General features: G+C 41.2%; 2 protein-coding genes across 2 annotated transcripts in view; one reads left to right on the top strand and one right to left on the bottom strand.

Moving 5' to 3' along the window:
* The window catches only part of gpr158b (G protein-coupled receptor 158b), a 61147-nt gene extending 54422 nt beyond the window's left edge, over positions 1-6725 (bottom strand). Inside the window, exon 1 of the mRNA XM_062403568.1 lies at positions 5757-6725. Within this exon, the coding sequence (XP_062259552.1) occupies positions 5757-6607 (851 nt within the window). The 5' untranslated portion in view covers positions 6608-6725. The remainder of the gene's footprint in view (positions 1-5756) is intronic.
* A 7876-nt stretch (positions 6726-14601) lies between these two features.
* dis3l2 (DIS3 like 3'-5' exoribonuclease 2) lies at positions 14602-26542 on the top strand. Its single transcript, XM_062404443.1, has 21 exons — positions 14602-14705; positions 15493-16269; positions 16355-16485; positions 16954-17007; positions 17246-17347; positions 17427-17610; positions 17832-17881; positions 18346-18575; positions 18654-18827; positions 19355-19434; positions 19575-19687; positions 19857-19964; positions 20088-20321; positions 20913-20992; positions 21165-21348; positions 22029-22115; positions 22446-22593; positions 22883-23013; positions 23337-23441; positions 23728-23832; positions 24285-26542. The coding sequence occupies exons 2-21, from the start codon at positions 15519-15521 to the stop codon at positions 24384-24386; spliced, it is 3153 nt and encodes a 1050-aa protein (XP_062260427.1). The 5' UTR covers positions 14602-14705; positions 15493-15518; the 3' UTR covers positions 24387-26542.
* The last annotated feature ends 411 nt before the right edge of the window (positions 26543-26953 follow it).

Genomic DNA, 26953 nt, shown 5'->3' with positions numbered 1-26953 from the left:
ATAGTATAGTATTTATTTGGTTTAAAAAAAATGCAACACAATATGAAATCACAAAGCTTTCTGCCTTATTTTTTAGAAAACTAAATTTTCCAACCCAACATAGAGTAAACAGTTTGTGTTAACATTTTATCTGTATTCTCTCTATTCTTAAAACGGTGGGCCCAGTAATTCAAATGTAATCTGAATTGATTTCTCCTGTCAGATCGGATTAAGCCTTGGAACTGGGAACAATGTCTGGATCTGGATTAAATGGACACCATGCTGAATGCAGACCTTTTCCCCTCAGCCAAGCATTTTTTGCGTATTTCTGCATTTGATTGTTTTTCTGTCAGTTTGCAGGATTATGCAGAAATGACTGGACAAACTTCAGTGAAAACTTGGTGGAAGGATGGGTCATGGAAGAACCCATAATGGTTTCTTTAATACTGCAAGATTGGGTGTTTGGCAAAATTTGAGTTGACTTCTCAGAAAATAATTCATGGAACCTCTGTTACAAATACAGACATGTTTAAGATATTTAAGAGTGTGTGCAATTTGGTGCAGATCCAAATAAAAATCCAGACCCAGGCGGAGATATTGTCAGAGATATGTATTACTCTGTTGGTGAATTGTGTATTGTTTGTTGTAAAGCTCTTTGTTACTTGAATTGAAAAGTGCTACACAAGATAAGGTATTATTATTATTAAGTTATTACTCTCTAAGTCAGTTGTGAATCCAGGATTTTTATGTATATGTATATGCCTACATTTAAGTCATTCATGCCTGACTGTTGACTTTATGGCTTTGAGCACAACTCGTCAACAATTTTTTCAAATTGTTCAAGCACATTTGTTCTTCAATAAAGTGTAACATTCTTTATTCTTAGCCAATTGTCATATTTATTGTTGGTTTTGTTTAAAAGTGACTTGTTGTTTTTTTTTACTTTAGGGGCCGATCAGATTTCAGCTGTGGCCAGTGCCCCCCCTGACCCTGCCCATGGATCAGCCCCTGGTTTCTAGTTTGTATTTTGTGTAACTGTGACTGTAATGGAGTATATAAAGCAGATAAAGAAGATCATTTTCTCAAACTGCCAATATCAAACATAAATAGTATATAAAAAACCCAATCATCACGGATGAATCAGAGCCTCATGCTGGGAGAGAACAGAAGACACTCCTAAGGCTCAGATGCATCCGATAAGTCATCACAGAGCGGGTCATTGCGTCTGGTATAGCGATGTCGTGAAGGACGATACACGCAAGTGTTGTGCTTCCCACTCGCTGTGGTTCCACTGGCGAGTCGTAAAGGCGAGCGGAGCACCTCTTCAGAACTCAATTTAAGGGCTCAATTGCACATCTTGTTTTGCAGAGAGCGGCGCTGAAGCGTGCCTGCTCAGGTTTGTTTGCTGCAGCGAAAGGTCAGATGGGAGGTCTGACCGTTTCATTGTGCTGCTTTCTGTCTCTGCAAATAAAACACACATAAAGTAACCTCATGCTGGCGATTCTATCTTTACTCAGCCAATAGCTTATAGTGTGATATTTGGTCCCATCTATGGCCCTGGTGAGCCTGGTAATCTGGAGAAGTGTCAATCTAAATCCAATCCAGTGTTGCTTTGAAAAAAGGGGTTCTTTTAACCATGACATGATCGTGATGATTCTACTACCTTAACCATGGGTATATCAGTTCTGTTAGTTATAGCTATTATAAGCCAACTTTTCATAGACTTATATTAGACCCGGATCCTTCCCTAAGGATCACTAACCGGGCCGTTTTCGTGACTAAACCAAGCAAGAGATTTACTTTGTCAGAATTATAATAACACAATCTGTGGCAAATATCCTGCCAATGGGTTGTATCAGAGGGACAAACAACAGCTATGGTCATTAAAGTTAAAGAGACAGTGTACCGAAGATGTCGCTTGTAAGATAATATATAAAAAGCCTAACAGATTTCACTGAAACCTGGTTGAAGGATGAGGCATGGGTCTGGGAAGAACCCATTACATGTTGGTCCAGGGATGGATCCAGGCATATTATTTTTATTTTCTTTAACATTGTGAGATAGGGTTGGAACTTAATGATAAATGCGGTGAGTGTCATTCTTGTTGGATTATCTATTTTCATGGGATTTAAAGGAATAGCGAAGATATTGATGTTATTTAATTTATGTGTATGTACATATATACAGTATATGTATATATGCTCTACTGTCACAGGGATCACATTGCACCTCACCTTTTCACATATACATATAAATATATATCAATTTGTGTAGACCCAAACATCTCTGCAGGAAGTGGAAGTGGTGCAACTTTTCAAATTGATATATATATATCAATTTGTATCAATTTGTGTAGACCCAAACATCTCTGCAGGAAGTGGAAGTGGTGCAACTTCTCCTTAGCAGCAGTGAGGCATTACAGCTCTAAGCTGGTAAATAAATTGTGTTAAATACTGCTCAGGGATGTGACTGCAATACTACATTGAAGGAAAACCGTCTTGGACTTCAACTAATATGGCTTAATTCAAAGTGCAGATGTAACCCGGTCTAGTGATGTCTGTGCTGTGATTTATTTGATGGAAAGGAACCCGGCCATGAAGGTCTTTGGAGGTGATTTGTGTTTAATCTGACAAAAGGGGCCAGAGACCAAAAACCCTCCAGTCAATTTTGTAAATATGTGGAGCCCCTCTCGAGAGCAACAACAGAAAGAAGAGCAGTAAAGTGGGAGACAGATTCTTATAAGTAGGTGTGGATGAGAGGGCTGCAGAAACTTTTTCACACATTTCACATATTTATAGAGGTGTGTTGAGTAAAGTGTAATTATAAAAAACAAATATTAAAAATATATATTGAACTCATACATATTACTGCTGTATAACCTGCATTATTATCTGTATGTTACACAAAGTATTGAAATGTGTCAGTATTTAGTCATTTATGATTTACCCTGTCCTGCCCTTGTCCTCCACCATCGGAACCAGATGCAGATTCACACATTATCTCTCCCTGTCTCTCTCTTTTATTATGGTTTTGTTTTTTGCAGATGATCCTGAAACCCATTGTCTCCATCTGCCTGCTACAGTTTAATCCAACCTAGGCTGAGTCTGTTGAGGGCTCAGTCCACAGAGGGATGGTGTCATTAGATATTTTGGATGTCTCAACATTCTTGTGGTTCTTATTGACAGGGTAGTTAGAGCATCACTGGATATACACAGTGTGCCTCAAGGTTTTCTCCCTCCTTCACTCCTCACTCCTCTTCACATCTGCAACTATCATTGAAATTTGAAGGCCATTGCTTTTTGTATTCTCCTCTAAATCCGGCCCGGAAGGACAGCGAGAAAAGAGGGAGAAAAGACGAGGAGGTGGATGCCTTAAGGTGGAAGGATGATAAAATGGTGGAACTGAATCCATCATCTACACTCGCTGACGTTTTTCTATCGTAAACCAACAAACTTTCTATTTGTAGAAATGTCCTAATAGGCGTGAGACGGAATAACCCACCTAAAGTTGCAGACCACGTCAGCGTGCATCTGTTTGTGACGCTGCAGCCGACCTTTATACCCAAATAGAGTGTTTATCCTTCTTAAAGGCACGCTGGTCGTAAATAACCACTTTATTATGTTCCCCCTTCATTCACCTGTGGCTCCCTCTTCTGACGTCACAGACAAAGACAGAAATTACTTTTTGAATTTAGAAATGGCTACAAAATAAAATAATGCCAAGTCAAAGTCTTTCTGCATGTTGAAAAGGTTTTCTTTATTTTTTTGTCACTGTGTCATAGGTCAAAGGTCGCAGTGACCTGAGTCTGGAGGAAAGAAATGTGTGGACTGAAACTGCTTGGGTTGTTGTAGGCATCCAACTGCAGGCTGGTAATTCTAGTTTAATTAATGATTCAGTCAACCAAAACCTGTTTTCTATTGTAGCATACTGGAATTTACTGTTCATCTTCTGGATTCCTCTCCTCTTTTTGTATTTTCAAATGTGTGAAATAAACCTCCAGTCTGTCCCTTGTAAAAATAATGTGACAGTTTACAAGTCCTTTGACACTCACTCAAAACCCTCTTGGCCTAGTTTGACTATAGTCGACTATTTAATGACTGAATTGATTCACTGGATTCATATAAACGACACCTGCATGACACATCAGATGACTGGCAACAAAGCAGAGCTGCCAACTTTCACATCTGGTTAAATATCACAGCATGTTGAGAGTTAGATGTTTGGAGATGAGCAGAACACCACTGACAGATTGCTACAGCGATGTACAGCAGACACTTAACTCTTGAGCTGTTGCAGCAAATGGGATGTAAGCTGAAAGTGAAGATAAAGATTATAAACGGATAATTATCTGGTCTCGCTGCAGAAATCTTCGTCAGGCGAACATAAAAATGGCATCAGTGTCCCTGGAGCAGGTGGTGATGCAGCATATTGCTCAGGGACACGTCAGTAGCGTGGGTTCTTGCCAACATAGGCTCATGGCGCTTGCACGACTGCTGCCTACAAACCACGGAGCAATATATGTATCCGAACCTCCAAAATTAGAATTTTGGTTAAAAAAATTGAGTGATTGTCAAGCACCAATCTCTGTTTTTCTAATGTGTCCCGAAGATTTACTAGTGGAGTTATCTTGAACTGCACATCTTGTGTGATACGTCTCCACTTAGATTGATGTGAGAGTCAAGTGCGCATGAAATTCAGAGAGGCCGTATATTGCGGTTGTGGATCTTTCATTGTTTATTCATGAATAAATTGATCTTTTCCAGACACTCTTGGACTGAAGCCTTGAAATACGAGATCTTTCGTTGTTTTTATGCACCTACACCCCCCCACAAACACACACACACGCACACACACACACACACACACACACACACACACACTGAACACAAAATCCAGCTTGTGTCAATCCCTTCCCCAGCAGACCCTGAGCCTGCAGTGTTCATTAGGCTGCAGGATACAGCAGCAGAGACGCACAGCTGTGCTTTGACAGGTGAGCATATGAAATGAAGCGTGTACCTGTGTCTGTGAAGCAGCTTTTACACCATCTGTTTCCTGCATCAAGGCCTCACTTCAGCAGGATCCATACTTACATTAAATCACACAGTGCATTATTGTCAATCAATATGAGGTACTTCTATTTAATAGCTGTGGCTGAGAGCTGACTGCGTTAATCAGTGCAGTGGTATGAATTGAAGGATGGACGTTATCGCCCTTTGGAAAGTTTGTGAGTATTTAAACTCAAAAACAACTCATTCTACTTTATTTTGTTGCCAATATAATAGTGGCAAAATAACAATAACAAATGAATTGCAACCTAAATGTTATTTACTTATATATGCATTTATGTGTGAGCTTCAATGATCTTGCAAGATTGTGTAAATGTTGCCCTTTTGAGTCGAATTTGAATGTCAGGGTCTAGAGACACTTTGATGACACCACATGAACAGTATGTAGACATGTTATGTTTTATTTATTTTGTTTATGTTATTATTTATTTCAATTGTATTGGATTTGGCTGTGATGCTGTTTTATTTTTTAGGATACAGATACGCATGAATGATTTTACATAGAATTAATGTAGAGTAATTTAACATTCAAATATATATATAATAGATAAATGTTAAATACCTTTTTTATGTTATTTTACAGTGTGTAGAACACCCTATTAATGTAATGAATATATTAAATCCTATTTCTGCATTATGAAACCAAAACGAATCCAAACATCTTTCCTCCTCCTCTTCCTTTCTCTCTGTTTCAAACCCACACTTTCTCACCTGAACTCCGGAGCAGAGTTGTTCTTCAGTCCATAGAAACCAGCAGACAGGGTCAGGAGCCAGTAGGGCACAAACGCCCCGTGTTCACACTCGAGATACGGTGCCGACCACTTGATCTGGTTCTTGTCCAGAAGGTAACTTCCACTCTCTTTGACTCTTCTGTGCAAGTGCGGTCTCCTGCCGTCCCTGAACTCGTTAAACCAGTCGGACTCCTGGCTCCTGCTCCTCATCTGCCGGTGCGCAAAGCTGGACAGGTCCCGCAGCACCACCTCTTTTTCGGTCCTCGTTGCCTGCAGGAACATGTGGGGGCCCGGCGTCGGAGCGTCGGTGTGGAAGGACACCACCGCCCTGTGGATTTTGGGGTCCCCCTCGAGGATGCTCTGCACCAGCGCGTGGTACCAGTGGATGTCCCTGCGCAGGGTTTGCTCCCGGGACCTGTTGGCCTGCAGGATCGCGTTCAGGAAGTTTGTGGCGTGTGCCACGGTGTCCAGGATGCTGTGCAGGGAGTAGTGCGAGGCGACGTGCAGGCCGCCCCGCAGGCTGCTCAGCTCGTACCTCCGAGAACAGTTCACCTGTCTCAGCGCCGAGGGGTCGCCTGTGTGCAGGAAAGCGGTCACCACCCGCGGCAGGTCTTCCTCGATCTTGTGCGCCACCACCGTGCGCTCGGTGGATGGCACTGGGTATAAGGTCGGGTGGTGGGGCGGCTCCCTGTTGATGTTTTGCGTGCTTAAGACCGGTGGACTCTTTTCGTCCTTTTCGTTGTCGGACCACTCCACATAACCGAAGTTTGATCCCAGAGCAAGCCCTGTGTGCAGGAGCAGCGGGGCCACCAGGAGCAGTAGGGCCACCATGGCGCGTTCTTTACGGGCAGAGAGAAGACAGCGCGGACACTCGGAAAAGTGTTGATCATAACCAAAGCCACTCTCAGGTGTTCCGCTGGTTCACGGCATGAGACACTTAGAGTCGCACACATAAGATGATGCCCTGGATTTCATACCCATCATCAGGCTAAACACGATGATTGATACCCACTTCTCGTCCAGCGCATCTTCAGAAACCACAACACTTTCTCTCCCCTCTTCTGCGTGTCACAACACCACCATCTAATCCAAACAGCTGCACGGAGATCCAGCGGTGCGTTAACTCAAGATCAGACAGCACGGACCCCTCAGCAGTCCGTTCAGATGCAGCGCCGTTAGAGCCGAGTGTCTCTCTCTTGAGATCCATGTGAGAAGAGTAGGATGACGAGGAACGAGGCAAATTGCCCCCGAAGTTCCGTCCCACCCAATAAAACCGTAATAGGCCAATTGAAGTGTCGCCCACCGGCGTGTGTGGTTGTTCCTCGCTGCCAGTCTGCCGGAGGTGGGCGGAGCGTGGGAAACGACTGGAGCTGTCCGGTGCTGAAAGTAGCGCCCGTGGGAAGAAGAGATGCGAGGGTGGTGGGTGGTGATGATGAAGATTAAGATGGAGGAGCGTGTTTGTCAGACCGAATCATAAGGAAAGCTGGAGGTAACTATAATGGAGACACACATTTGAACATTTGCTGCATGTTGTATTAAAAACCTTACCGTCTTCACTATAAAAATAATAATTGTCAAAGATAATCATAATAATTATTATATCTCATTTGTTTAGCACTTCTCAACACAAAGTAACAAAGTGCTTCATAAATAAAAAAAACTAACGTAAAAATTGGCATTAATTCAAGAATTAAAACACTAACTGAGTGATATCATTTTAAGCATCACCACTCTTTAAGCATTGTTCCAGACAAGCAGAGATGTAGACATACTTTCTATTATATATATATAGATACAGCTACATAGTCATAACAGGCAAGTATGTACAATAAAAGTACAATAATAGTTACAAAACATTGTAAGCATTGGTTGTATGTTTGTGTTTGTGTGTGTGTGCCTGAGTGCATACGTCCATCTAGGACATTCTGACATGTCATGACTCTGACATTCCCCCTACACCACAGATCAGGAGTCAGCCCCAGACTGTAAATGGTCGTTGCTGTGTGCAGCTCGCCCGGGGTGACTCGCAGGCCGTTGCCATGGCAGTGGAAGGTGGTGACCACAGAGATCTGCCCGCTGCTCACTGCAGCCAGTGTAGCGGAAGGTATTACCTGGCCCTGAAGGGTCTAAAGCTAAAACGGTAGTATCCACATCTCCCACACCAATCAGCCCTGTGTAATGACGCAGAGGTCATACACTCAAAGACGGATGAAAAACCAGTAACAAGACAGATACCGCTGACAAGAAAGTACCAGTAAAGGACATAAATGATTATCAACACTTCCCTATATTTTATACATCGAGATAAATAACCAAGCAACCTACAGGCTCCATCAGAGAAGATGCATGGTGGAGAAGTTGAATCAGAAAAATAGTTAAAGGGGAGCATGAATGGAAATGAGACGAGACACACTGTATGAAGTAACTTCTCCTGCCCCCCCACACTCCCTCTATTTCATCTTCTTTTACAAGCTGCACTGCCTCCCCTGGCCTGATGAATATTTGATAGTTATTTGCTGCTTCATCTGCATGCTTTACAACTTCGGTCTGTATGACCGCAACATTGAGCGAGGCTGCTGCACCAGCCGTTCCTTCACCCACGCTCTCTGTTCTCCCCAAGGTTCCTTCAGATTACCCCAGAAAGCAGGGGGAAGGAAAAAAAGGTCTTATGCGTTAACATACACACACACGCAGGAGGGACCAGGGCTCAAATAAGGTTTTACCTAAGAAAAGTTGACATTGTTATGCTTTCAAATGTATCTTTCGAAAGAAAATCTATTGTCAAATTAAGTGTGGTATCTTGTTGTCCTCAATCTTAGGAGTTGTTTGACAGAAAGTGACATTTTGATTAGTTATTTCATGTCATAAAAACAGGGATTGACAGCTGAGACTAACAGCTTGCATCGTCAGGACCTTGACACTACAGCTCCATCCCCAGATCACCGCTGTTCAGACTCTGGCTCCAAATGACGTCTTTGGCACAAGATCAGCCATCAGACGTGATATGTATTCTCCTTGATATTGCAAAGCTCTGAAATAACTTAATCACAACCTGTGAGTGTGTGTGGATATTTGTGAGAGTTCATTTATGCAGGTGAATAATCCTGTGCCTTTCTCAAGGTGAGACACGTAAACCTCACGTGAATCATACTCTCAAATTTCTGAAAGCTCCAACTGAACGATTACGAAAACACATAGCTAGTGTTGTCTGACCGAAAAGCACTCCCACACTAACCCTGGAGATTCATGGTGAAGGGTGTGTGTATTTGCACACACGAGCGCACACGCATACCCACTAAGCAAGCGTGAACAGACGGATATGAAATCCACTTCTCAGCAGAGAGAAGAGAACCACCAGCAAATGAAGGGGTAACGGAGAACTATAGTCTGTCTATAAAATTACACATACACATGCACATTCACATCCACACACACACACACACGCATGTTTGTACTTCTATCTTAGTGCGGACACTCATCGACATAATACATTCCCTAGCCTCTTACCCCAAACCTAACCATCCAAACTAAATTCCTAATGAGCACTCTGAGGGGCACTGGTGCTCAGAGTGCTCGTTAGGTATTTAGAGCACGTTTTTTTTTACTAAACCCTGCCAGTGCCTCTGGTATCAGGTCCATTTATATTCTTTTGCACTATTTATCTGATGTTTCCTATTTGCAGTCCTGGCTTAGTGTTTCATTGTATATTTGTAGACAACACAGTCATTGTGTGTGTGAATTTATTTCATTTTCTGATATTTTTCTGGTTTTTCAATTGTTTTTACTTTATTCTACCTATTTTACAACTTCTATAGCTTAACCCAACCTCTTGTGAGCGGGCTTTGGTGCGCTTTAAATCAGTGTTCATGCTGCATAAGGTCCTACTGCACAAAAACACACACAATAATTGCTATTTATATATATATAAATAGAATGATTGGTGGTTGCTGCCCTCTAGCGGTTGTAACCAGGTTATTTCAATTGTTTTGTTGCATTCACAGTAAACACAGGAATAATGGACCACTGGTCTTGTTATTGGGTTTGTTTATGGGTTTGTTACTGGTATTTTAACTGGGTTTGTTACTGGATTTCTAATGATCTCTCTCAATCAAGCAGCAACATCCCGGGCTGAGCGGAAGTGCAAAAAGCTGAAAACTGAAGAGTGGCCACTTTGAGGCTTGCTCCAAGTGACTTTGTTAAAAAGCCAGGGTTTAGAGCAGAATTAAACCTGTTTAGAGCCTGGTTCAATCAATCGGGTCCTTCTTCATGATCACTGTAGGGGCAGTGAATCTTTTTCTAACTCGCTCGCTTAGATAATATAGAGGTTTGAAATTATGCATAATTGTCACTTGATGGACATCAACAGCTGTTAGCTTGTTGCCTGCTCGCCCTCACCTGAGCTAACAGGTCACTGGAGCATAGGCTGTACATCAGAAGCACTGAACGGGACCTGAGTGTGTCGAGAATTTTTCACTCACAAATTCGGATGCATATTTACTAGTGCTGTCAAGAGATTAAAATATTTAATCGCGATAAATCGCATTAATGTCATATAGTTAACTCAAAATTAATCGCGATTAATCGCAAATTTGTATCTATTCTAAATGTCCCTTCATTTATTTTTTCCCCATAATTTTTTTTTTTTTTTTAATGCTCTATCAAATTGGACAAGTGGATTGGCTTGCTTTATGCAAATGTTTTATCTTATTGAAAAACAACATTGCCAAACAGGGCGCTACAAAATAAAATTAGAAAGTGCACATTTCAGGTAAACAAGGCCTATAGTGCAGTTAAACCATGGTTTAATATTTTATTTTTTTCAAGTTTGCTGTGAACATAGCAGTCAGGCCTCTCAAACAGACAAGCAACAAAATAACAAACAAACAAAATACACAGGCAAGTGTCGGCCTACTCTGATCTCACTGTGTCTCTCTGAGCGAGTGCGCGGGGTAGGGGGCGGGGCTACGGTGCGCTATCTGGAACCACACACACAGACGCACACACACACACTCGCCCGCTCCTTTTACTTCATGTCGGCCTTACGGCGTTAAAATGGGTTTGCGTTAACGCCGTTAATAACGCGTTAAAGTGACAGCACTAATATTTACAATTTGTTGTTCGGCTGCTTGTCCTGGTTGAGGAGTCTAAGACGTCTGTGCTCAAGTTTCTATTAAGTAAAATACTGTATTTGATATATGTGTTGTAGTGAGGAGAATGCATGTGTCTCTGTACCTGACTTGTTAGCTTAGCCCCGCTAGCCTCCAGGCAAGATACCATCTAACGGGGCCGTATTAATGTCATATTAGACGATTGTTTCAGAAATAACGGTAGTGCAGCTGCTGCAGTGGGATACTCTTTGAGGTAGACTTTGTTATTGTGGCTGTACAGTGTAGTAACGTTGATTTAAATAGTTTAATTTTACCCCAAACACAGATTATCATCATGCAGAAACTGATTTACTGCGATCAACTGAAACGTGAATATCTAACATCAAATCTGCATTTTGAGAGCAGCTGTTTTAAGTAGCATTACTTCTCCCAAAGCTCTTTTAGAGTATTAGTTTGGATGTGTGAAAACTAAACTTGTCGGCTACATCCAATTTTTACGTCGTTAATCTTAAACAGACTTTACTGAATGTGTCATGCGTGTGTTAAATAAGCCAACATGCAGAATAATGTATTTGTTTGTTTGTCACCTGAAAATGAATAATAGTAAGTGAGACTTCACAGAGATTACCTGAGGCTGATGTCCACGTATTTCCTTGATAGAAATGAAGTGATTATGATCGTATAAACTCTGAAGAAGTAAAAGTCTGTTAAGCATTTAAAGTTGCAGTGTGTAGGATTTAGTGACATCTAGTGGTGAAGTGTCATGTTGCAGCTGAACATCCCTCAACGCACCATCCCCCTCCAAGCTGTGGTAGCTTCAGTTGTTATAAAAACTCAAAAGGTTGGTTTATCCAGTTTGGACTACTGTAAAAAAAAAAAAACATGGCTGCCTCCGTAGAGAGGATCCTGATGTAAATATAAAGTATTTAAATATGAAGTATTTAAATATGAAGAATTTAAATATATTAAATATAAACTATGTAATTACGAAGTATGTAAATAAACCTTATGTTAATATACCGCATGTAAATTTACCGAGGTCCTGAGGTCCAACCCCTCTCTGAGAGAACTGGATCCCACTAAAGATCCAGAGTCTGTACTACTAAACAGGATTTGTGGTTTTCAGATTAACTTCAGGTTTAATCTGATAACCGACCACTGTCCAAAGTGACACCACGTTGTTATGTGGTGCACACTCTCCTTAAAGGGAAGGATAAGGGAAGTTTAAATCAATGTCTGGTCGGTTATGTTGATCTCAGCCGCTAACTCACCCACTGCATCTCGATCTCTCTGTTTCCAGATGCTCCGACTCATCCTGTCACCAAAATACCAGATGAACTCAGTCAGGTTCCTGAAAATAGGTCCATAGGTCCTTGATGGTAAAAGTGTATGCAGCTCTTAACGTGTTTATTCTGACATGTGAACATGAAGCAGAGAGGAAGCTGTTCCACCTCTGAACAGGACTCAAGTCCCTGCCGCTCTTTATACTTGATGTGCTGCATCACTGACCCACAGCTGATGAAGTGAGTCTCATTAAACACTGACGTCTTCTTCTACTTAACAGATTGTAGCCGCCATCTTTGTAAAGGTGAGTGTGAAGAGGACAGTGTCTGTGTGGATGGAGGCTGAGCTGTGTCCTTATGATCCGCAGAGGCTGAAGAAGCAGCAGCCTGTGTGTAGAGCGGCTCTGACTGGGCCTTGTTGCTGGGAGGCAGAGTGGAGACAGAGCTTTAGAGGAATCAGAGAAGGTTAGCCGCTCTGGGATCAGCTCCACTGTCACACAGTGTCCAGTCCACAATGCTCCCTGTGTGTTCCTGGATGGGACACATCAGTGTATCTGCTCTGCCACTGCTCTGTCCTTTGACACAGTGTCTGCAGACACTCTCACACTCCTCCACCTCCTCCAACTCTTTTATTCTGTCCGATATAGTGAACACAAACACACTCAGCAGATGAAACATGCAAACTCCACACGAATGACCCCCTCTGAGCCGGGATTCAAACCAGGAACCTACTTGCTGTTATGGGGACAGTGCCAACCACCACACAGCCCCAAAATATTGTCACTCGTGACCAATTGTGTTTACTCACATGAAGAATCTGTTCATTGAAATGACACTACACCAACCAGAATATATAAACACTCTATAAAGAGTCACATATAGTGTATTTAAGTTTGCCTTCATTATTTTCAACGTTCGTTCGTCAGTATATATCCATGTGTGTGCAAAACCACATTCTGGGTATCTGTTTGTTTATGTGCTTAAAGTTCCTGGATTCAGATCACAAATTGATTTTGTTCGACACAAAGTTAAACACATTTAAATCACTTTTAGTCTGAGATTTAAAATCAGGGTTTTTCTTTGACACAAAATATCAAAACTCTGAACTTGCATCAGACAACAGGACCCACAGGTGGTGCTGTAGTATAACAGCAGAACATCCCAGGCAAAGCCTTTACAGTCCATGAGTCCAACACATGGATCATATCCTCTGTGACAAACCAGGTGTAACTAGAAGAAAAAGTTATGTTGTTTCTACTTATCTCTGCTTTAATACACAATAAACATCTGTCTTGTTTTTTATTTAATTTGGCTAACAAACCAACAAACAGGTGAGAAGCTCACCTCATTGCTGTAGATAAATGAACAGAATCACCAATTTGACATAATGGAAACAAATTTACAGTTTGAATAAGAGTCTATAAACAGCAGAGCGGAAAAGGTTGAATAAATATTTGAAGATAATCAATAGAAAATTGACACAGTGACGTTTTATACATACGTAAGATAAGATACGATAAGATACATTTATGTCCCACACACATGCACACACACACGACATGCAAGGGGGGAAATTTGTTTTCTGCTATGACCCATCTGGTGTACACAGGAGGACACACAGAGCAGTGGGCAGCCATGCACGGCGCCCCGGGGAGCATGTGTTAGGGGAGTAAGGTGCCTTGCTCAGGGGCACTTAGACAGTGGGGTGGGGTAGGCACTTTGACAGTGTGGAACAGATCCAGGTGTTCTCCAGGTGTTGTCCGTCCAGGTATGTTGTTTTTGTTGTCACTCCGTGGATACGAACCAGAGACCACCCTCTGTCCAGTTTGTGTAATGTTGGGAGGTTCACAGCAGAGAAAAGTGACAGCTGGAGAAAGTGTGTGAGAGATGATGTCTTGAAAAAAGTGGACATGTTGGGCCTGTTGTTATGAACAGTTTGTGTATTTTGTGGAGACACTTGTCCCAACATGAGGATTTCACTGGATTTATTTTCAAGCTCATCTCAGTTATTTCTGACTTCAGGATAAGAAATGTTGGACAATGTCAGTTTCTGTCCTTATTTACCTGACAGGCTCAAATTGTCACTGTATGGAGAGATCTTTATAATACGTTGTTATGATACTCAACACACGTGTGTCAGTGTAACATGTGACGCCATGTTCATGAACAAGCTGCTCTAACATCTGTCTACATTCAATGTCGATGGAGCCTCCACTCAAACATCATCAACACTCCTTTATTTGCTCTACTAATACTTAAAAAAAAAACTTCAGTTTAATCACTTTAAAAGTACATAACGCTACATTTTATTTTGTGATTCTTTGTTGATAGTATATGGGTACGTTTTTGAAAAGATATCTAGACGGGACATTTCTGTGATGTCGGCTGATTGTGACATTTCCGACTGCACCTAAATGCAGCCTGCCCGAAACCTCTCATGTCAGCGGAGGCAGAGTAGCAGTTAGCACTTTGCCCTGAAGCTAACAGTTTAACAGCCAGTAGAACAGCAAGCAGACAGTTTAACACCCAGTGGAACAGGTAATGTCAGACATGTTGTGGGTTCACCTGTGTGGTTTTCACTCGTTTGTCGTTGTCTGACGTACAAGTTGTTATTCAACGTTGAACCAACCCTCCGCGCTGTAAGTTGCTAGCCGATGCTAGTCCTGCTCTGCTAACATCTGCCATGTAATGTTAGCGAGCGGCTAGCTGCTAGCTAGCTTACCCTGAGAAAGGCTCTACCAAAGACGATGAGATGACACAGCTCTACTCTCATTTAACGTTCGTGGGTGCTAAGCTAACAGTAACTATGTTGCATGACAGCCATGTTGATGCGATGGCCATGTGAGTTTAGATCAGTGGACTACGTCATGTCAGCTGTTTTCATTCCTCACATGAGGTTTACATGATGATCTCCCCTTTCTATTTCGAGTTCCCCGAATGATGAGCATTAATCCTGAAACAAAGCTACTTGAATGCAAGTCACATTTATTGACTCATGCCGAGGGGCAACACATTATTTTTTAATATCGTTTTGAAGCTTTTCAGATTTTAACACAATACGCAGGACAAAGAGGAATAGTTCCCATAACATGACAATAACAAACAGCAGTACATTCAAAGAACTGTGATGTCTACGACTTTAGAATAACAGCATATTTACTCAATTTTTCTAATTAATCAAATTAATTGTCCCATCTTTCAATGCTCTGGAATCAAATATTTCATATGAGGCAACTTTGCTTGATCTCAGCAAACCAGTCCAGTCTGGGCTCCCTGGTGTTTGCCACCTTCTCATTTAAATCTGTTTTATTCTGTGCTTTTTCAGAGGCAGCATCTTTAACGGATTGCCACATGGATTCTCCTCAGCAATCTAAGAAGGCTCACATGAATCGAGAGCCGAGGCGCAAACACGATCAGACAAGCACCCCTCCTCAGAAAGATGCTTATGCCAGACTTCTCAGCCAGCACCGCAGCAGCAAGTTCAATTCGTATCTCGACCAATATGCAAAGGACTTGTCATTTCAAAGGGAAGGAAATTTGCCAAGCACGCTGGTCAAAACCCAGAGTGACAGGCTGAATATACCCCAGCGCAAAAGGGACCAAGTGCTTAATGATTTCTCCGATTCAAGTGACTTCTCCCCCTCATCTTTGAAAAGTAAAGGAGAGGAGAGTTCATTGGCTCTGCACATGGAGAAGCTGAGCGGGCGCACTGTGCTGCAGGACTGTGAAAGGAAGGAAGATATCACTGACCGACAGCGACGGGGACAGAGGAGGGACACCACCACCAGCCAAGATGGAGACATTGAGTCTGGAGAGGAGTTTAGCTCTGTCACGATTAGTGATTCCCACAAACAACAGAAGCAGCAGAAGAAAAATAAGGACTTCTTTGCCTCTAATGAGCCCAACTTTGATGGACGTCCCCAATCCCCAAAGAAAGCCGGCACAAGTGGACAGGAACAAGAGAAGATGAAGAAGCTGAAGAAAAAGAATCTGCCCCAGAATGCAGAAGAAGAGAAGAGCCCAGAAGTGCCTGGAGCGATTACTCAAATTTCAAGGCCAAAGTCTCCTTATGGTAAAGACAAGAAAACGCAGCAGATCAGAGGTAAAGTGCCGTTGACATATTCATTCTCAGCAGGTGTAGACACATTGTATTGTCATGGATTATATAAATTTCCATTTCTTTTTAGCTTCGACAACCAATTCTCCAGCAGACAAAGGCAAAAACAAAGGAGGAAAAGGATCCAGGAAACAAGTGTTTGAACCTTACATGACAGCTGAGGACGTTTCCCATGGCCTGAAGAGAGGAGAGCTTATTCAAGTACATTCTAACTCTTCCTAAACCATAGTAAACATACAACATTACACAGGGGGTGAAGTGATATAGACATGCTACTTTTCTACGTTTAATAATCTATTTGATTATAATGTCATGAGTGCAACTTAATGAAAATTATTATTAGGATTATTTTGTATTTTTGTCCCGTTTAACTCCCTTTACCTTACTGTCATTTTAAAAGGGGGGGGGGGGGGGGTAAACCATGAATTTGTAACATTCAATCACAAATTTGTGAAGTCTTGAAATTACCTGACTGATACAGACCCACCCTGAGTCCCTTTGTCATTTCACTCAATGTCAATGTAAGGCAAATGAGCACGAAACTAGTTGAAATACAACAGGCGTGGAGCCTCCGGAACCTGTGGCAGATTGTTTTACCATCTCTGATAATTCAGCCTCAAGGACACTTTCTTCAAGTTAATTGTCAAATTCTGCCTACTTCCTCTACAGGGACAACTAAGAATCAACCCTAAGAAGTACCAGGAAGCTTTCATCCCCTCTCCTGTAAGTTTCATTTAGCTTATAGGGCTAAATTATTTTATTAATTTCCAGGTATTTTGCACCGCAAATGAATTCAGTAAATAATTGTTCCAGCCTCCGTAGCTGGTTTAGTTCTGTATAACCGACTGGTTGCTATCCGGTTGTATATGAGGAAGTGTGACTTTGCATGTGGTTTCATTGTATTAGCCATTACCAGAACATCGGTCTTCAGAGAAGTTAGAAATCTCTTGTGTGTTTGCAGGATGGCCTGCGGGACATATTTCTGGATGGGATTGTAGCTCGCAACAGAGCGCTGAACGGAGATGTGGTGGTGTTACAAGTCCTTCCTCGAGAGCAGTGGAAGGTAAAGTACAATTACCTATTTTTCAGTACAGTGTTCTTATAGTGTGAAGCTTCGTATCTCAAACTTTGTGTCGGTCCAGGTTGTGAGGTCAGATACTGACTGTGAGGGCACCAGTGAGTCAGATACACAGAGAGAACATCTGGTGAAAACACCCCAGAAGAAGAAAGAGCACACCCCCAGACCTGGTGCTACTGTGGGCGATCGCTGTAGGGACCAGGATGAACTCTTAAGCAAGGTTCAGAATATCAGCCTCACTGACACAGGTACTGTGAAGAAGTAGTCAATGTAGCAGCCATTGCAAATCATAATTCAGGAAGTGTGTTTACCCAAACTTATAATTCTGTTTCAATTAGGTACCTGTCAGTAAAACACTGTTTCAATGACTATTCACTAATCTGAAGAGCGTGTCAATCACAGATGATCTTTAATTTTAATAGTTTCATAATCTGTATCATCTTTCTCCTCCTCACTGGACTCCTTGAAGACCCGTCAACCCCTCGGTCCAACGGGGAAATACTCCAAAAGACAGCTAAAGTGAGTTTCTACTTATCTTCAATATGCAGAGCAAGATCAGATTTTCACTAATTACTAACGTGCAGTGTAAAAAATCTAACGCGACCAACCTAACAAACCAACTGTCTTTTAAAGATTTCAGTCCATACCCTGCCTGGCTAATTTGTTATATCCTTAGTCTAATGTTCATACTTGATAATAAAACAAAGTGTAACTCACCCATTTGAGATGCCTTTACTGAAAAACCTGGGGATTTACAGATGGCATTCTTATACTACAAAGGTTCTGCTTTTTATTTCTCTTGTTCATCAGCAGTGCCTTTTCCTCATAATTCTTGTGCACATTAAATTTATCTAAGTGGTTAAAACAACAGAGATTTAGAAAAGAAAAACAAGTTGCTAAAAAATATCCCACAGAATAGATGCTACTGTTCTGGAAATGAGTCCTCACTGTTCTCCTCTCTCCCTTTTGTGTCTGTTTACCAGGTGGTCTACATTGTTGAGAAGAAACACTCCAGAGCAGCGACAGGCTTCATCAAGTTCCTACCAGACAAGCCCTTTGCCATGTTTGCCCCCGTGGACCACCGGGTGCCTCGCATTAACGTTCCCCTGGTTGACTGCCCTGCCGACTTTAGTTCCCGCCCGGGGGACTACATTAACACGTTGTTCATCTGTCGCATCACCAACTGGTCAGCCGACAGCAACTTTGCAGAAGGGTGTGTATAGATTCACGTAGCGGTAAATGATTTAACCTTGCAACCACTCTGATTGTTTCTTAATGATTTCCCCTTCAGACGACTGGCTAAGACTCTGGGTCAAGCTGGAGAAATCGAACCGGAGACAGAGGGCATCCTGACGGAGTATGATGTGGATTGTTCTGAGTTCTCAGATAGCGTGTTGGACTGCCTGCCCAAGAACCTTCCCTGGACCATCCCACCTGAGGAGCTGAAGAAGAGGAGAGACCTGAGGTACAACTGTGAAATCACTACAAGTCTATGTACCCTTCCCTCCCTCTTTATTATGAAATATGCTTTTTGAATTGGAATATATATATACACTTTTTGAATAGATATAGATTTTAACTTGAGGATAATTTGAGATGCTCTGGATCACCAAAACTCATGATTGGATGAGATGGTTGTTTTGAGTCGAGGATTTGATCATTTTGCAGAGCAGCAATTTCATATTGCCTAATGCTCACGCTTTTGTCCATACCCATGGCTTTCACAGTCTATCATTACTTAAAAAAGTCGCAACCAGTAAAACTGCATTTTACACTAATATGTAATCTTTGCAGTTAATCCGCACTTTAAATGCTTCCTGGGATTGATCTGTTACACCACTTGTATATTATTTACAGTGCACAATATAATAGGACTACTTATAATTTCAAGCTTTTTCATCCAATAAGAGCAGGCAAGTGTATCAAATCTTAATTAAGACCATGTGTCCATACAACAAGATTCACTGTGCAATGTTTTTTCATTACGTAAAGGAACGAGTGTATCTTCACAATCGACCCCGCCACTGCCAGAGATTTGGATGATGCTCTTTCCTGTAAACAACTCCCAGATGGTAAACTGCTGTCTGACTCTCATGATGATGATGATGATGATGATGTGTTCTGATTAAAGATGTGTGATGCTCATGATGAAGGGTTGTTATTTTATGACGCTTTGGTTATATTATGTTTACACTGGATATTTTTCAAACAGGAAACTTTGAGATGGGAGTTCACATTGCTGACGTAAGCTATTTTGTGGAGGAGGACAATGCTCTGGATGCCATTGCCAGCCAAAGAGCAACTAGTGTGTACATGGTTCAGAAGGTGAGGACACCTGCTGCAACACAAAATTATAACAAGATGCTTCATCAAAGTATTTGACCATAACCTTCGCAGCAATCCACATATTACTGATGTGACTGTCAATTTCTCTGTTGCAGCCTAACTGTTTGTATGTATACTCCGTGTGTTCACCTGTTTTTTCATCATCCAGGTGATCCCCATGTTACCTCGGTTGCTCTGTGAGGAGCTGTGCAGTCTCAACCCTCTCACCGACAGACTTACCTTCTCTGTCATTTGGAAAATGACACCCGAGGGGAAGGTACGATAAATTAAAAATTGGCTGAGCTGTTTATAATTGTCACAGATATAGAGGGGTGAAGGGTAGGATTGCTGATTGATTTATTTCATCTCTTTGGTTCCACTTCACTTGCCCACTCTCCAGATCCTGAGTGAGTGGTTTGGCCGCTCAGTGATCCGCTCCTGTGTGAAATTGAGTTATGACCATGCTCAGAGCATGATCGAGGCCCCTGAGAAACTGTTCTCCGCTGGGGAGCTGCCCCCTGTGGACCCTGTGCACCCCATCGATGAGATCCACCAGGCTGTGCTCAACCTGCACTCTATTGCACAGAACCTCCGAGCTCAACGCTTCTCAGGCGGAGCCCTCAGGCTCGACCAGGTCAGTACCACATGCTGCTATTTGACTATTCTGTGCTGCCTTTTCTAAACAACGTACTACACACTGGTCCATGACAGCAATGTCAGAAAGATACCATCATGTCTCCTAACTCAACTTATTTGAGTTTTCAATACAGGTCCATTAGGGATAGTTCAAAGAAAAAGAAAAATCCACTTTATCTACTCAACACTGTGCCGATGAAGGGGTGAGGGTAGTGTTTGAGTCCACAATACACTTCGGGAGATTAAGGGGTTGCAGCCCAATCAATACAGTTGAGGTAACTGGGTACCATTTCTTCAAACATATCAGGAAGCATATTCAATTCAATCATCTTAACATTTTAGGGTTTTTGACTTTTTGGTGAATTTCTAAAGAGAATTTCATACGGTCTTTGTAATTCATCATATTTTTTGGAATCTTTACAATCTCTTTCATTTTTCATAAATAGAACCCTGCCAATGTTTTTGATATTTCTTACTTTATTTCCAAATAAGAACAATTATCAAAGATAAATTGACAATTATCCAGATTTTCCTGTTTGGCAGCTTCATAACATTATCTTGTGTACCTGCATTGTGTTCTTCATTCTAGATGAAACTTTCTTTCACCCTGGATAGAGATACCATGATGCCTCAGGGCTGTTATGTTTATCAGTACAGAGACAGCAACAAGTGAGTAACAAACCCTCCTCAGATGCATCTGTGTCTGTGTTCTTCTGTTTCTCTCCCAAATATTTGACAAGGCAGATTTATAACTTATGTTCAAATGCATTCTTTTGATCAAACCTCCATTCCTCCCTCTTCTTAAATTCCTCCTCTGTTGCACTTTAACTGTTTTCTCTAGGTTGGTGGAAGAATTCATGCTGCTTGCGAACATCGCCACCGCCAAGCACATCTACCGCAAATTTCCTGACCTGGCCCTGCTCAGGCGCCACCCTCCACCAAAAGCCAAGATGGTGGATGAGCTGCAGGAGCTGTGTGAGCAGTTGGGCATCGACCTTGACCTGTCGTCTGCAGGAGCATTGCATGTAGGTGCTCATGATGCAGATGTCACCTGATTCGGCTCAAAATTGGGGGGAAATTGTGTTAAATTGTCCATTTGTCCCTTTTCTCACAATGTTTGTCATCTGTGTTGCATCATCGCACAAAGAATAAAATCGTTAAATTCAAATGAAAAATAATTACGTGATGAAAAAGGCTATTTGTGTATTGTTACATTTGTATATTTATTTCTGCATTTATTAACTAATTTCGACATTAATTCATTCATTAATACATTCCTACATTTATTTGTATTTCTGTATACCTACATATATTTTTTTATTTAATAGCTTCGCTGTCTTAACTATTGGCTAAACGAAAGCAGATTATACTGAGCTTTAGGCAAAGCTCCTGTGTACCAACCGACTTAAGACCGAAGAAGTGGATCCGATGACACACCTCTGTAACCAATCTGGCTGTAGACTAAGTCAACCCCGCCCACACAATTAACATATGGACACAGAAATGCATAAAGTAATAATAATTACATGTAGAAAAACAGAAATGGCCTGTTTCATCACAAACTATTCATTATTTTATTTTATCTGTTTATATATACATATGTTATTTGTTGTCCTAATACAATCATTCATCTCAGTCCCCAAATGAAAAAGATGTTAAAGGAAACCTGAAAATATTAATGATGGAATTATTTTTTGTTATGCAGAGGAGCCTCAATACTACTCTTGGTGATGATGAGTACTCCAGTTACAGAAAAGAAGTCCTCACCCACATGTGCTCCAGACCCATGCAGGTGGGAGCTCAGTTGTACTGCAGAAAAGCATTGTCCATATTCATAATCGATATAAAGACAAATATTTAGCTCTATTATCAATTTGTGATGGATTGACTTTTGCATGTAAACTGAAGAATAACCTAATGAGTCAATTGTGATGTAAAGTTTTGATATGGTTGTTCAATCAGTTATAAATATAAAATAATATTTATGGGATTGATAAGTGAAGACAACTTGAATATAAATCTGTAATATTTAATGAACCAATGTTATTTATCTCCCAGATTACACACTGTTAATCTCTAGGATCTGTGTATGTATTTAATCTGGATTGTTGGTGTTTTCCAGATGGCGCTGTACTTCTCCACAGGCGTAGTGAAGGACGAGCCTCTGTTCAAGCACTACGCCCTCAACGTTCCTTTCTACACACACTTCACCTCGCCCATCAGGCGCTACGCTGACATCATTGTGCACCGGCTGCTGGCTTCTTCCCTGAGTGTGTACCTTCATTATGAAACAGCCTCTCTAAGACACACACACTTCAGCAGATAACAGAATGCCTTCTTTGTCAAGGACAATGCTTCATTGTGTTAGGGTTAGGACATTTCTGGTTGTTAATGTAGAAAAGATCAAAGCAGCCTCAGTCTTGATTCTGACTTGATGTAATGTTCTTCCTGTTGCCTTTGTCGTTGTTTACGCACTTCCTACCTGTATGTATGAATTATTTATTTTGTCTGGCTCATTCTTATTTTGTTCATGTCTTTCCTCTCCACTTTCTCATACAGAGTGTGGGCCTCACTTAAGGTTGTCATCAGAGGAAGTGGGAAAACAGGCATCGCACTGTAATGACAAGAAGACGTTGTCAAAGCGAGTCCAGGAGCTCAGCTCGGAGCTCTTCTTTGGAGTTTATGTAAAGGTGGGTAACAAAATAACAACACACCGTCAGGTGTGATTTTAACCAAATACTTCTATATCAAGTTCATCATTTGTGATATTTCTTTTTAATCTTTAAGTCTTAGGAAACATTTAGTATTTTTTGATATGGGACATTTATTCTTCACCACAGTTTCATATTATTATATTTTGAGAGTAGTATTTCCTGTGGCTTCTACCCTGGGCTGTGATCATAGAGTTGTGGGTTATAATGTATCGTCCTTAAATATAGAAATGCTTTGAGCAATTCAGCTGCATGATTTAAATGTGATATAGTTTATTCAAAGGTCTGTTTGTTCTCCACAGGAGTGTGGCCCCCTGGACTCTGAGGCTATGGTGATGGGGGTGCTGGATCAGTCGTTTGATGTGCTGGTTCTCCGCTACGGAGTACAGAAACGCATCTACTGCAAGGTCAGCTGCAATTCTCTCCAATAACAGCTTTAAATATATTCAGGAAATTTGTGCATACTAGTACTTTTAGTTTTTCAGATGCACTCAATTTAAGGAAAACTTTTATAGTTTTTTGCTTCATAATCACATTATTGCATATGTTCTTAATCATGTAACTGTGTAGATGGACGCTCACTTTTACTTACTAAAAAAAGGAAAGAAATGAGGTGGTCCAGAGAGCGAAAGTGTGAGTGTCCTGTGACAATTTCATCTTGACCGGTTTGAAACCATTTGTTTTCACTTTCAGTCTGTTGCGGGCCTGGCCTCATTTCACCATCGTAGGGTGGGAAAGAAATCTGAGCTGACCCTGATCTGGACACCAGAAGACTTAGAGAAAGCTCCAGTGGAGCAGGTGAGAACCACAGCCACTAAAAGGATTTTTGTTACAGTCTGACCAGCGCTTAGATTAAGTTACTTAATGCACATACAAATGGAGAAAGAGATTGAAGGTTTCATATCTATCATGTACGTCTTCTTTTTAAAATAATACCTAAGCATGGTTCGATAATATATGAAAGTGACAGGAGAAAACTCAGTACAGCAGGGACCCTAAGGCCCAACAATCTCCTAATGAAACCAATTGAACTCTTTTTTTGGATCTTTTATCAAGATTCATTCATTATTCTCTGAGAAAGCCTTATCTACGATGTTAAAGAAAATGGGGGGTGAAAAATCCTAGTTCTGCCCCCTGATCTTGGATCCTCCTCAAAATGTTCTGGGTTCATTACTGACCTATATTCCTCCCTTTCACCAAGTTTCATTGTCATCTGCAGAATCAGCATAACATTGTTGTTTCCTTTACAGATCATTTCACTCTTCACTCTGGTAGAGGTGCAGCTACAAGACGACAGCGCTCCGATGAAATACAGCGCAGTGCTCAAGAGGCCCGATGACAGCGCACCATAGATACAGGGAATGTGTGCTGGTGCACACCGACACTTACACAGAAGTTTGGGATTGCACTTTTTCTTTTGTTGATGGGTAGACTTGATGTTTAGTTTAAAAGCAGTATTTCTGTGTGGGGGGGGCGGGGATGTCACAGATCAGATCAGAGTCAGATTTCATTTGAAGTTCCTACTGAGTTTCTGTCTCAATGTAAACAACCCACCTATTGCAAGTCTAGTTTAAACCCACAGATAGCACACATTTGTAAACCACCAATATTCATGCTCCAACTTGGAATTCCTCTTATGTATGTAATGATAAGTGATTTGAAACAAATATGTTTTAAGATAATATCAATCCATTCAAGTTTTAGATAAAACCCTAATGGTCAAATGTTTCAGTTTTTATGTAACTCAGTAAGGATTTCAAATTGAACTTGGGCTCAGTTCTGACTGTGAAAGAAACAAAGCAGCAATGACTTTTATTTTGCTGATGATTTATTGACCTAATGAGGTCAGCGTTTATGTGATATAACTGTCGCACAATGTTGTGTGAAAACTGATTTTTAACTAATTTTAGTTTAATATCATTGATAGAGAGGACGCCCATGTCTGGGTTTGCAAACCATATCACTACTTATGTTTGGCTGTGGTGGGCGTAGAGGACTAAGGCCCCGCTCGCACACATGCAAATGTTTCAGGGGAGTTCCACTTAGATTGACTTTGCCCCACAACATTCGCTTCACGCTTGTGTATGTGTGAACGTGCCTTTACATCCGATTCAAAGAACAGGTAAAGGAACGTTTGCTTAGGAACATAATACCTCCTGCCATGTGTCATCTGTGAGTTTTTATAGAACCTTTGTGTATTTATAGAGTTTTATACAGGACGTGTTTTCTTTTGGATGTGTCTCGGGTGTCAGTCATGGCAAGGGAACGACTTCAGGCTTTTCATGTCTTAGTCATGAAGTCCAGCTCACAGGAGATGATCATTTTTTTAAATGAGGGCTTCATGCATCTAACATGTTCTCACAGAAGGTAGCAGTGGTGTGCAAGAGAGGCCAAAGTTTCATTATTTATCAACTCAGTGTTTTTCTTTTACAAACGATGGGAATGACTTGAATGTATGGTGACCGAGACGTCCCACCCAAACACTTTAACAGAAAACCTGAACGCAAAAAAACACAACAGAAATCCAATCACAATGGAAGTGAGCAACAATGGACGTTGATGATGGAAAAGTGCAGAGTTACTTACAGCTATTAGCTATCAAATAGTCAAGGTTTTCACAAACAACTGCTCAGTGCTCACTTAACAACGCAAAGTAAGTCTGCCCTTTTTACTCTCAACATCTGTAGTCGATCTCATCCGTTGTGATTGTGTTTCCGTTGTGTTGTAACCTTTGCATTTGTGTCTGTTAACCCAGTTGTGTGAGGCGTCTCCGCCAGCGTATGAATGTGATTTGCTGCTGAAAACGTTTAGTTGCCTTAAGATCATAACTAATTCTGTGTTGGCTGATGTGTTCTTTGGAATGAATGATGTTTGTTTGTTTGGTTTTTAATGATCAAATTTGTGCAGCACCCGTACTTGATAGACCTTTTAAATATCAACATCGGACTGACTTTCATTCCAGCTGCACATTTTAAAATGGCCGTGGGCTCCACCTTTGCTTCGAGTCAGTGTTTGTCTTCAGTTGCCTCCTCATTCTGACTCTAATTGAACTGTGCCATGTAGTCGTACAGATTAGCTGCTACCTCTGCACAATTTTTTTTTAATTCCTTTTCATTGCCATAATTTTTAGGCCCGTCACAGAGTTTTCTTTTCAAATACCTCCCAGCTGATGCTTTCAATTTATTTAGTTTTACATTGACATTATGTGGCATGAGCTTTAAATGTATATTTAAACCAGTAAGTGGTTTGTAGTCGAAAACAACTGTAGTCGTAAATGTGTGTTTGTGATTAAACTTTGAATCCAGTTACAGCAGAATGAGATTTAACAACAACCTCTGTGTATCTTCTGCAAAATACACTCACCCTTATCTTACACTCTGGTTAAAAATTCAAAGTGCATTTGTTCTCTGCTACACCACTATACAGAGAAATAGAGCGCTGTCTTTGTGTCTAAGTAAATAAATATGTACATGACATCCACTGGGAATATAACGACTCCAATTGTGTTTCTTTCTTACCTCTGCAAAGGAGCTTATGTCTTCACCATCTGTTTGTTTGTTTGTAAGCAAGATTGAGCAAAAACGACCTAATGGATCACTAGCAAACTTAATGAAGGATGAGGTACTGTAGGGTCAAGGATGACCCCTTTACGTTTTGTTTTAGATCCAGATCTGGGACATATTTTTTAACATTGCAACATTTGTATGAGGACATATTTGTTCATTTCTGCAGAGTGTATCCTATTACAGCACTACATCATTATGGACTAGAGTCTCGTCCTCATTTTGATTCATTTCCCTGTGTATTCTTCACCAGCAATGCTGCTGCAGGAGGCAGGGTTTAATAATGCCTGCCTGCTCTGATTGGATCAGTAGAACAATTCTCCTTGTTATTGATTACTTTTTTTAATCTACTATGT

Source organism: Platichthys flesus, chromosome 14 (assembly GCF_949316205.1).
Source record: "Platichthys flesus chromosome 14, fPlaFle2.1, whole genome shotgun sequence".
Lineage (NCBI taxonomy): Eukaryota > Metazoa > Chordata > Actinopteri > Pleuronectiformes > Pleuronectidae > Platichthys > Platichthys flesus.
This window is presented reverse-complemented; position numbering and strand designations above follow the sequence as displayed.

Bases quoted from the DNA above. Each gene is read 5' to 3' on its own strand.
- dis3l2 (XM_062404443.1), top strand. From the start codon at position 15,519: ATGGATTCTCCTCAGCAATCTAAGAAGGCTCACATGAATCGAGAGCCG. The intron at 19,435-19,574 runs GTAAACTGCTGT...TTTTTCAAACAG, and splicing joins CTGTAAACAACTCCCAGATG to GAAACTTTGAGATGGGAGTT. The intron at 23,014-23,336 runs GTGGGTAACAAA...TGTTCTCCACAG, and splicing joins TCTTTGGAGTTTATGTAAAG to GAGTGTGGCCCCCTGGACTC.